General features: G+C 59.8%; 1 protein-coding gene across 1 annotated transcript; it reads right to left on the bottom strand.

Annotated features, from left to right (window-relative positions):
• Positions 1–545: 545 nt before the first annotated feature.
• ASPVEDRAFT_187857 (uncharacterized protein) lies at positions 546–11608 on the bottom strand (the record flags this gene model as incomplete). Its single annotated transcript, XM_040809014.1, has 2 exons — positions 6068–11608; positions 546–1522 (listed from the first exon to the last, which is right to left on the bottom strand). Coding segments are annotated over exons 1-2 (6504 nt in total), but the record flags the coding sequence as incomplete, so codon positions are not given.
• Between the last annotated feature and the right edge of the window lie 578 nt (positions 11609–12186).

Below are 12186 nucleotides of genomic sequence, written 5' to 3'. Positions count from 1 at the left end.
GAGGTCGTCCGTAATGTATTGGGTCCAGCCCCCACTGGCAGTCTTCTTGAAGCGAGCGCGCAGCATTGAGTGCTCTTGGGCGAGCACCTTGATTGCATTCTCCAGAGCAACAGAATCGATCCGGCGCGTCAATTGTAGCAGGAAACTCTGGTTGAAGCGAGAGGGCTTGCCTGCTGTGAGTTCGAAGAAGAACCCTTGGATCGGAGACAGGTCGAACGTCTGATTCAGGCTATCCTGCTTCGCCACAGTAGCGACAGTGTCTTCATGGCGCATAGCTTGTGCGACCTGAGACAGGGACTTGCCTTGCAAGATATCCTGTACGCGAAGGTGGATGTTCTCAGCCCGACAGGTGGCCGAGAGCTGCATGGCGGCAATCGAGTCTCCTCCCAGCGCCACAAACGAGCGACTGAGGAGCACCTCTTGCTCCGTGCAATTCAGAACACGGGCACACAGGCGCCGCAGCACTTGCTCCATCTCAGTCGCTGGCTCGGCGTCGGCGCCCACTTGCTCTGTGAGCAGAGCGGCCCGGTATTCCGTCTCGTCCAGGGACTTGAGCCAGCGAGCGAGGGCGCTTCGATCCAGCTTGCCGGACTTGCTGAATGGCATTGCTTCGATCACCATCCAGTCGCTGGGCACCATGTACCGGGGGACACGCTCGGCGACCGCGAGGGATATGGAAGCAACTGCCGTCGACGCCTCCTTGCGGTGGGCATCGGGGATAACTTGGAGCTGATGAGCGGCGCTCTTCCCGCTGCTGAGCCCTCGCAGTGTCAAGATCGCCGTCAATCGCCCTTTACCTTCTGCTGGGCTGTGCAGAAGAACAGCGGCATGGAGAACCCGGTCATCCTGCAAGAGATGATGCTCGACCTCACTGAGTTCCATGCGTTGACCTTGCAGCTTGACCTGGGTGTCCTTGCGGCCGATGAAGGCGAAGGACCCATCGGGCGTATACCGGACCAGATCGCCGGTCTTATAGACACGACTACCGCTCGACGAGGACCATTCAGGCGCCAGCACGAACGAGGCTGCGGTCTTTTCGGGCTCTTTTAAGTATCCCCTGGCGACAGAGGGACCCTGAATCACGAGCTCGCCAACGGCACCAATTGGAACCAACTGGCTGTGACTCTGGGGGTGCACGATCCAGCCCAGACCACCAGACGCCTTGCCAATGTTGGAAGCACTGGTGACCGTATGATTCACTGCAGCAATGACGGCGGTCTCGCTGGGACCGTAGGCGTTGATCAGGGTGACGCTCTTGGACCACGTAGCGATATGAGCATCGGTCATGGCCTCTCCTCCCAGCACCAAGGTCTTCAAGCTGGGAACACTCGCGGGGTCAATTGTGCGAGCAACAGAGGGGGTCAGCAGAGCCCAGTTTGCTTGGTACTCCTCGATAAAGCGGGAGATGGAGTGAAGTCGAGTCTCCTCGTTGGGGACACAGACACACCCACCGACCAGCAGCGTCGTCAGAATCTCCAGGATGGAAGCATCGAACGTGTACGATGCAAACTGTAGGACTCGGCTGGACGAGTTCATTTGCAGCCTGTCTGCGTAGGTGCGCAGGTTGGCAATGTATGCGCCGTGTTCGTTCATGGTTCCTTTGGGCTTGCCCGTGGTGCCCGAGGTGAAGATGATATACGCCAAATTGGCTGCAGAGACGGTGGGCAGGATTGTTCCTAAATATGGTTCTTGCAAGAGCGGTGACGACGAGCTCACAACGACGACGTGAGGTGCCAGCTTCCGGGCCAGCTGTTCGAGGACCGGGGAAGCCAGAACAACCTGGGCTTCAAGATCGTCCATAATCGACTTCAGGCGCTCTGTCGGGTGGCTGGAGTCGAGCGAGGCAAAAGCAGCTCCGGCCTTCAGAATGGCCAGCATTGCCACAACTGCATACACCGACTTGTCAAAGCACAGAGCCACCTTGGACTCGACATTCACGCCGAGCTCGATCAGCTTGGTTGCCAGTCGGGTGGCGAGGGCGTCCAGCGTGCTGTACGACAGGTTGCCGTCGCAGCCCTCCACGGCCGGGCGATCAGGGTGAGCCAGGGCCTGCTGCTGAATGAGCTCGTGGATGGTCTCTGTGGCTGGGGGTGGCATTGCTTTATTCCACTCTTGAATTTGTACGAGATCGCGCTCGCCAAGGGCGTCGATCTCGCCGGCTAGAGGACTCTCCTTTGTGACAAGCTGATGGAGGACACTACTAAACGTATGCGCGACGCTCTCGGCTTGTTGGGCAGAGAGGACGGGAGTCCAGTAGCCCAGGGACACACTGGGACGCTGGCTATGGTCAACAGGCACCTGGACGTTGACCGTAACGTCGTATTCAGTTGGATCATACCCATTGATGTCCTGGATCGAAACGGACTGTCCAGCCAAGGCATGTTCGTCCACCCGCTGGATGGACATGACCGTGTTAAACAGCGGGCGGCCGGACAAGTTGAGCGCATGCTGGATGCTCGCGAGTGAGCAGTAATGGTGCTTGAGGCCGTCCAGATACGCCTCTTGTGCGCTGTTGATCAAGCTGGCGACCGGGGCCTCGCGGTCGAGGTCGAGACGGCATACCAGCATGTTGATGAGCGGGCCGACAATGGCTTGGGCGTTCTGGACGGGGATATCGCGACCAGAGACCAAATACCCAAAGGCAACGTGGTCAGTGCCGCTGTACAGACCGAGAACGAGGGCCCAGACAACCTGGAAGACATTGGCCAGAGTGGCGTTGTGCTGCGAGCAAAAGTCCTGCAGTGCGGCGCCTGGAATATCCTCCAAACTAACCGCAACAGCCTCGAGCTCTTTGCTCGTTGCCGACCCCAAGTGTGGAAAGTGGCACGGCTGGATGCCCTCCAAGTACTCTGTCCAGAAGCGAATGGCTTTCTCTTGGGACTGCTTGCCCAGGTAGGCAATGTACTCGCCGTATGACGGGCCCTGCGCCAGCACAGCCCCATCGCAGGCTTGGATCAGATCGCGGAGAATCAAACGGAAGGAGGAAGCATCGATGACCGCATGGGAAATGTCCAGGCTGCATTGCAGATGCCCGTTCGGGGCCTCTGTGACCGTCAGATGGTGCATTGCACGGACTGCGCCCTTACTAGAGTGGCTGCGAATGCCATTCAGTGTAGTGGGCGCAACCAAATGGCGCAGGACGATCTGATCATAGGCGCCCTGCTCGGCCACAGAGTCTACAAATAATGTTCGGAGAGCAGGATGGCGATCAATCACCGACTGCCAGGCCTCCAGAAGACGTTCTGCATGCATACCAGAGCCAGCCTGGGGCACGACGGCAAAGTCGAACCGGATCTTGTATGTGTCTGGATTCTTGCTCTGGCTGACCAGTAAGCCCTCTTGCATTGGCGAGCACGGGTAGACGGCCTCGATATCTTCCATTCTAGACAGTCCCAGCGCTGGCAGGCGGGAGCGAAGTAGGTGATCGATGCCCGAGTACGAGGTCTGGAGGAGGGGGAAGTCGCTCAGGGTAGGTTCTCGAGCTCGCCGAGGCAGTTCTCGGGCGGCGGTCTCTAGGCAGTGCTGATACCCACGAATCCAAGCCTCGAACTGCTCCTGTCGCTTGCCATGGCGGTTGTACATCATGTCGACACGCAGGCGGCCCTGGTCGATGACGACGGAGACCTCGAGCACGGCCCACCGGGTCAGATTGTCCGCCAGGTTGGAAGCGTACTCTGCCGCAGTCAGAGGCTCCTGGCGCAGAAGCGCATCATCGCGCTCCAGTTGTTGATATTGTCCCAGGTAGTTGAAGACAAGCTCCATGGGCCAGTGGTCTCGGTACGCCGCACGCCCGTTCTGGTTGAGGTAGCGAGATGTAAAGTACCTCCACCCGTTTGCTCCCAGGCTGCGTCTGCGATCCTTGACCCGGCGCACTGCCTCGACCAGGTTGGGTATCTCGTCTGAGGCAACACGGACGGGGGCGAGAGTTGTGAACCATCCCACCGTGTTGGACAGGTCTATGGCAGCCTCGTCCCAGGACTCACGGCCGTGCCCTTCGCTGAAGGCAGTCGGAGCCGCCCTGTCGACGAACGCCTGGGTGAAGCTGAATATTGCGGCTGCGAGGAACAGCTCCATGGGCTCGCTGTTCAAGGTTCGGTTGGCGTCGCCCAGCAGCTGCTGTGTTGTCTGCGCATCCAAAACAAAGGACCTCTGGATGAGATCTCCATAGACGTTGCTCGTCAAGCCCCAGTACTCAAAAAGGTCGACAGGCGCAACAGTAGTTGTCTCTTCCGGCTCAATGTGCTTCTTCGCATATTCCTCCTGTAGACGCAGCCACGCTTGGAACGAGAAGGGGCAGTCAGCCTGCAGAGAACCAGACAGCAGTAGCTCCTCCAGGTCGCGGAGGATAACTCGCCATGACACAAGATCAATGATCAGATGGTGTGCAGCAAGAAACAGCAGCTGGCCGGATGGAAGATTGATCAGAGCTGCGGCGATTAGAGGACCTGTCTGGGGGTCGAGAGCCTGATGGGTGGCGTCGATGATGGGAGCAGCATCGGCCCGGCTCGATGCCTTTGCGGCCACAACGTGGTAGGATCCCTCGGTCTCGAGGGTGATGGTCTGTTTCCAGTGGCCGCCCTGGTGTTCGAAACGGGCACGGAGCATGGAATGATGTCGTACGATCGCATCCAATGCTTGTGAGACTTGACTGGCTTCCAGGGGTCGTGACGGGCGTAGCAAGAAACTCTGGTGCATCTTCATGAGCTGTCCCTCGGTCATCTCGAAATACAACTGCTGGACTGGCGACAGGGCAAATTTCTCACCGACAGTCTCGGTTGCGCTCACTGACGAGACCTCATGGCGAGGCTGGGTCAGCAGGGCCAGGCTGGAGATGGTGCGACTGCGGAGAAGGTCTTCGACACGCACCACGAGGCCTTCACGTCGGAGACGGGCAGCCACCTGCATGGCGGTAATGGAATCGCCACCGAGGCTGACCAACGAGCGGCCTCTGGGGACACTGTCTTCTGCAAGGTTGAGGACGCGGGCGACGGTCGAGGCGAGCAGTCTCTCGACAGGTGTGCAAGCCTCTCCTCCCAGTGTTTTCTCCTCATGGGACTCTGCCTGGCCGAGTGCCATCTGGGAAATATATCCCTCTTCCAGCTTCTCTACTGTCCGGCGAACATGCGCACGATCGATCTTCCCCGAGGTGTTCTTGGGAATATTCGGCACTGCAAGCCAAACGGTGGGCACCATGTATCGGGGCAGCTCCTCTGCCACACGGTTGAGTAAAGCATCGAGTCGGCCCTCCGCCAGTTGACGGTCCTGCGAGCTGAGTAAAGGGAATAGCCCAGCCATGCTGGTGCTCGCCAAAGGCACCTCCATGACGGCGACGAGTTTCTCCCTCAGAGGACCCGATGTGGGCCACACCACGATGGCATTGTCGAGGTGGTGGTCGATCTCACTCAGCTCGAGACGCTGGCCGTGGATCTTGATCTGCGTGTCTTTGCGCCCGATATACTCGAGCGACCCGTCCGCCTCGTGCCGGACCAGATCGCCTGTAGCATACATGCGGCGCGAGCCAGTGTACGGCTGGGCCTTGGTCCAGGCCGGCGCATTGATAAATGATTGCTGCGTCTTGACCGGGTCATTGAGATACCCCCGTGCAAGGAGCGGTCCTTCCACAAGCAACTCTCCAACACATCCGATCGGGGCAAGACGGTCGTGGTTTGCAGTGTCGACCACCCACAGGCGACTGGCCAGGCCCTGGCCGATATTCGCTGGCTTCCGGCCTCGTCCAACGTCTCCGTTCCACGAGCAGAAGATGGTGCTCTCGGCGGGACCGTAACAGTTATGGATCTTGACTGCCGATCCCGCAAACAGGTCAATGGCACGACGGGTCACGGCTTCTCCGGCGAGAATGAGGATTGAGAGGGTAGGGATATCCGCGGGGAGAAGCGAGGCAACGGTCGTGGTCAGGCAGGCAGCAGTCACTCTCATGGAGGCCATCACTGCGGCGAGGTTACCAGTCCGCTGCTCTTCGGAGGGCACACAGACGCAACCACCGTGGATGAGGGTGGTGAAGATATCGTGGATGCTAATGTCAAACACATGGGCTGCGAACTGGAACACGCGCGAATTCGGGCCCGTCTGGAGGACCTTGCCCTGCGCAATGGTGCTGGTGCAGACGGCGGAATGTTCGAGGACAACTCCTTTGGGCGTCCCGGTGCTGCCGGAGGTGTAGATGAGGAATGCAGCATTGAATGGCTGGATATGGGCCGCAGTCTCGGGCTGCTTGGAGGAGAGCCGGTTCACGAAGGATGCTCCGACAGCCAGAATGGGAAGGTGGTGAATGGCTTCCTGAGCCACACGCAGCGCGCGACCCTCGCTGGCCAGCACGAGCGTGGCACGCGCAGTCTGCACGGTTGTTTGCAGGCGACGAGGGGGGTGGGAGGGATCCAGGGCCAGACAGACTCCGCCTGCTTTCAGAATGGCCAGCATGCTGACGACAGTCCACGCGGACTTTTCAAAGCAAACCGCCACCGGATCCTCAAGGCCGACTCCCAGAGAAATCAGATGGCTGGCCAGGGAATCTGACAGCTCGTCCAGCTGGTGATACGTAAAGCTGGTATCCCAGCCGGAGACCGCCTCTGCTTCTGGACGGAGGAGAACCTGTCGGCCCACGAGCTCGTGGACGCAGCTCGCGACAGGAGAAGGCAGACGATCTGCACTCCAGCGGAGCACCTCCATCTGATCTGACGGGCTGCAGACGTCGATATCCCCGACGAGCACCCCAACCGCAGAAGTGCTCAGTTGCTGGAGGACGTGGTGGAGCTGGCCCAGTATTCGCTGCAGCTGGACCCGGGGAACCACATTCGCGTCGAAATCGACATTCACCTCGATATGATTCTCCGCCACGCAGCATTCGAGCACGAGCGGATACGAGTGGAATCCCGCCCCGCCTCGCGAGGTCTGCTGCAGGCCGATGGGGCTGGCACGCTGGTTCTCGGCGGGCTGCACGACCAGGAGACTCTGGAAGTCGCACGCTCGCTGCGCGTCTTCGCTGAGCCGGCGGATGTTCTGTAGGCCCGCGTGCTCAAAGTCGATCATGCGGGCTGCCTGCTCCTGGATTCGCGAGAGTAGCTGTGCCACCGTAAGGTCTGCATCCACCGAGATCCGCAGAGGGACAGTGGTAACGGTTGGCCCGACCATCTTCTCGACGCCCGGAATGGCAGCATTGCGGCCCATCAAGGTAGCCCCGAAGACGCTCTCGGACGACTCGGAATATCTTGCGTGAACGATGGCCCACGCCGCCCGAACGAGCGTAGAAGTGGTCACGTCGGACTGGCTGCGCTCGAGGGAGAGAGTCTGGCTCAGAGTATGGTAGTCTGGGTTGGCCTTGCTTTGCATGGATGGCGAAGGGAAGTTGGACTGGGGGGCTCCCGCCAGTTCAGAGCGCCAGAAGTCATCGCAGGCAGCCTGGTCAATCTGCCCAAGATATCTTAAGAAGCCGGAGAAGGGGGCAACCGTGGGCAGATTGGTCCCCTTGTACGCAGCCCCCACGGCGTCGAGGATGATTGGAATGCTCCAACCGTCGTAGAGGGCGTGGTGTGCAGTCCACACGAACCAGGTCTGCGCCGCCTCCGTGGTGATGTTGTACCTGGCCAACCGGCTTCCGTAGTCGATGGGGATTGCTGCGGTTTTCAGTGACTGATCCAGACTGTTCGAGGAGTCCCAGTCAATGGTCTCCCTGCTCAACACCACTTGGAGGGTCCCGCTATCGCCTTCGATGATGCGCGAGCGCAGGATTGGGGTGTGGTCGACTACTGTCTGCCATGCAGCACGGAAACGATCAATGTCCAAGTCTACAGGCAGTTTGAAAACGTTGCGGAATATATAGGCTCCGGGATGGCGACGGGTGAGGGCCATCAGGCCCTCTTGCAGGGGTGTACAGGGATACACATCCTCGATCGAGTCGGCGGGCAGCCCATGCGCTGATGCCAGCTGCAGGAGCTGCGAACGAGTCATATCAGGCGGCAGGAGAGCAAAGGGGCTCTGGTGGTCCATTCGCTTATCATTCGCTACCTGGAGAGGCTTCATCAGCTCCGCCATCTCCGACAGAACAGGCGAAGCGAATATTTCGGCGACCCGAAGCCGGAAGCCAACGTCCTGGGCAGCAGCCACAAGACGCATGGCGGCGATGGAGTCTCCCCCCAGTCTCATGAAGCTGTCATCGACTCCAACAGCCTCGTCTGGGAGGTTGAGGATCTGTGCCCAGAGCTGGTGCAGTTGCCTTTGAGCGGCCGTCACTGGTCGTCTTTTCTGGGCGTCTGCCAGCGAGTACACAGACACTTGGTCGCGGGTCAGACTGCCGGCAATCTCTTGGAGTCTTCGCCTGTCCATTTTGCCAGATGCACTCTTGGGGAGAGCGTTGAGGCGGATGAATATCGAGGGCACCATGTAAGATGGGAGACTATTAGCAAGCTTTGCAATCACTGTCTGGAGATCGAGGGAGTTGCCGTCCAGCTCCAGCGGCCGGACGGGCTGGTCAGCGGCCGATTCCGTGGCGAAGAACAGAGCCAGTGTCTCGCTGGTGATCTCTGCAGTCGGCTTGATAACATGGGCAGCCACATCGACGATGCGTGTATCTGCCCGCTTGGCTTGGTGCTCGATCTCGCCCAGCTCGACTCGCTGGCCGTGGAATTTGACCTGGGAGTCCTTGCGAGCCACGTACTCGAGAGTTCCATTAGGGCAGTAGCGGACAAGATCGCCCGTCTTGTACATGCGGCGCGGCGTCTCTTGCCATGAGGCGCCGTCGACAAAGGAAGAGGCCGTCAGATCCGGGTTATTCAGGTACTCGCGCGCCAGGAACGGCGATTCGACAAAGAGCTCCCCGATGCAGCCCACAGGCGCCAGCCGGCGGTGGTCCGACGGCTCGACTACCCACAGTGTACCGCCAACGCCACGTCCGATGTTGCTAGGCCGGGAATTGATGCCCAGGGTGGTGTTGACTGCGGCCGCCGAAGTTTCCGTCGGACCGTAGAGGTTCTGCAGGTTGACTGCATCCTTCCACGCGTCGACCACCGCAGGAGTCGGAGCTTCTCCCGCGAGCACCAGCGTCTTCAACGTCGGCGCATCCTGCGGGCGAATCAGTGCGGCAACCGTCGGGGTCAGGTCTGCAAAATTGGCGTTGAGCTCGGTGATAGACGCCGCGAGGCGATTGATGCGGTCCTGCTCCGCCGGAATGCAGAGGCAGCCTCCGCGGAACAGGGCCAGCCCAGTGTCCATGAAGCTGACGTCAAAGGTGTACGAGGCGAATTGAAAGACTCGAGTCTCGGGAGTGCCTCCCACAACGGGCCCGTGGGTGGCGATGCTGGTGGACAGGCTGGAGTGTGAGATGAGAATGCCCTTGGGAGTCCCAGTCGTGCCCGAGGTGAACATGACCGTTGCGATGTTGTGCGGCTGCACCAGGGGCAGAGATGCATCTGGAGTAGAGGGCAGCGGTACGTCCACTGCCATTGTCGGCGCCGGACCGTCTGCAAACAGGCTCTCCAGGTCGGTGGTGGTCACGACAAGAGGCGCCTTTACCGCGTCAACAATGCGGTGCAGTCGCGCGCGAGGATGGGCAGGATCCAAGGGCACAACCGCGCCGCCAGCCTTCCAGATGGCAAATTTGACAATCGGCGCCAGCACCGATTTCCGCAAGCACATGGGGATCATGGCGTCAGGGCCGCTGACTCCGCGGGCTACCAACTGCAGCGCCAAATCCGTGGATCGTTGGTCCAATTCTCGGTAGGTGAGCTGTCCGTCGTGGGCATGCACCGCTGGGGCATCAGGTCGAAGCTGGACCTGGTTGGCGAGCTCGTCGTGGGTGCACAAAGGGACCGGCTCGTGGTGCTCTTTGTTCCAGTCGCGAATCTCCGTCAGGTCTCTCGCCGTCAGCATGTCTATTTCAGAGAGTCGATCATTATTCTCGTGGTCATTGAGCTGCCGCAGCACTTGCTCAAGCTGATACAAGAGGCGTTGCATCTGCACTGGCGGAAGTACGCGGTCGTCGAAGCTGGCCACGAACTCGATGCTCCGCCCGTCCAGCTTGCACTCCAGGACGAGCGGGTAGTTGAAGAAATTGCGCGACTCGATCCTCTCTGCAGGCAGAATGGACGACCTCTCCCTCTCTTGCTTCGGCTGCACGATGAGCAGGGTGCGGAAATCACAGGCCGCCTGCGCAGCCGGGCCCAGACGGCGGATGCTCTGCAGGCCAGTGTGCTCGAACGGGATCATTGAGGCAGCCTGCTGCTGGATTCCATGTAGGAAGTCAACCACCCTTTGGCCCGGGTCGATGCGGACGCGGATGGGCACTGTGGTGATGGTCGGCCCGATCACCGTGTTGACGTCCACACCAGGAAGAGACACGTTCCGGCCGGTCAAAGTCGCTCCAAACACGACATCATCCACTACATCGCCGTCCGAGTACCGCGCCACTAGCAGCGCCCAGGCAGCTCGGACCATGGTGGAGAGGGTGACCGAATCCCCAGCGCGACGAGCAAAGCCAAACTGGTGGATGTGTTTTTGGCGTGATAGTGGTGAGGGAGATGAGGCAGGGAAAGAGGCCGCCGGCGCATCGCGGAGCTGCTCTCGCCAATACTGTTCCGACGATGGCAGATGCTCTTCGATATGGTGGATGAGGGCTTGGAAAGGGGGACTACCGACTACAGACTGGCCCCGGTAGGCCTGTTCGACCATCTGGATCATCTGAGGCATGCTCCATCCGTCGTACATGGCATGGTGCACCGTCCAGACAAAGTACCGGTCGCCCGCGGGCTCCTCGATCACGGCATAGCGAGCGAGAGGAACGCCGTAGAGGAAGGGTGCGTCCCGGTCGTGTTCTACATACTGGTCTACGCTCGAGCCAGTCTGCCATTGGATCGCGTGCGAGACCGCGACTTGGAGACATCCTCCGTATACATTGGAATGCACGATTCGGGTGCGCAGAATGGGCAGGGTGTCGACCACGGTCTGCCACGCGGCCTGCAGCCGGCCCAGGGTGACCGTTTCTGGCAACCGATAGACATGATGCGCCGTGTAGGCACCTTGCTGCCGGCTTGAGATGGCTATCTGGCCCTCCTGCAGTGCGGTGGCCGGGTAAGCGTCTTGGATCTCGCCTTGTTTGATCTGGCAGCGCGCGGCGACCTCAGCAAGGACTTCGTCTGCCGCGTCGCCCAGGAGCTGAAAGGGAGCTACTGTCGCTGCCACTGGTGCGGTTGTGTGGTCGGCGTGAGCCAGCAGGCTTCCAATCTTCTCCACCTTGAATATATCCTCCACTCGCAGCGCGAACCCTAGCGTCTGCGCGCTGGCGGCCAGGCGCATGGCAGCGAGGGAATCTCCGCCCAGCTCGAAGAAGGTCGCGTTGAGGTCGAGGGGCTCGCTGAGGCGCAGGCTCTTCCGGAAGAGCTCGCGAAGCCCGGTTGTGGTGGCATTGGAGCCAATCTCGACGCCGTCGTCGTCGAGCAGGTCGTCGTTGATGGCCACGGTGACGTCGAAGCTGGGAGCCATGGCCTCGATCGCGTCGATGGACAACATGGTTGGTTCCTGGGAGTCAGACATGGCAGTTAGCTGTTGATAGTCACTCTCGGGTTTGTTCAGAGAAGCAGCAGGCATGGGTAAAAGGGTCTTAGGGTTTTGGATGTTTCTTGTTTGTGTTCTGGTTATGGTTATCGTTGTAGACGCTGACAGTCAACTCGAGCTCGGGGTGACCTTGAAGCCTGAAGCTCTGAGACAGCTGTGTCAAGCGAATCAACAGGACTCTGTGAGCAGCTCTGGCAGTTGCTCGTCGGGCAGTATACGAGGGCTGAGCTAGGGCCCAGCAACATGCGAGCTCTACTGGTGGGTACGGCCAACGTCCGTTGGAGTACAGCTAGCAGTACTAGCTGTACTTGTGTATGTATGGTATGTATGGTATGTATGTATCGTGTGTATGCAACGAGTTCTCTGTGCGAGTCATGGCTGGCTGGGTGACCAGTCCCCTGTGGGCGATGTGAAACCGCCCCCAACGCCAGCACATCGAGCTGCAAAGCCAAGCGTGAGACAAGCCAACACAAGGCGTGCCCTATCGCTGGTTCGGCGCAGGGGATTACAAGACTGATTAGAGAGCCCCACAGCCAAAGCAAGGTGACATCGTGTCCATTGTGCAATATCAGTCGCCTCTACAACTAGGCTGTACTCGTCTCTCCAGCCTCCCTCTTCCTGCAA

This window comes from Aspergillus versicolor, assembly GCF_001890125.1.
Source record: "Aspergillus versicolor CBS 583.65 unplaced genomic scaffold ASPVEscaffold_3, whole genome shotgun sequence".
Taxonomy (NCBI): domain Eukaryota; kingdom Fungi; phylum Ascomycota; class Eurotiomycetes; order Eurotiales; family Aspergillaceae; genus Aspergillus; species Aspergillus versicolor.
This window is presented reverse-complemented; position numbering and strand designations above follow the sequence as displayed.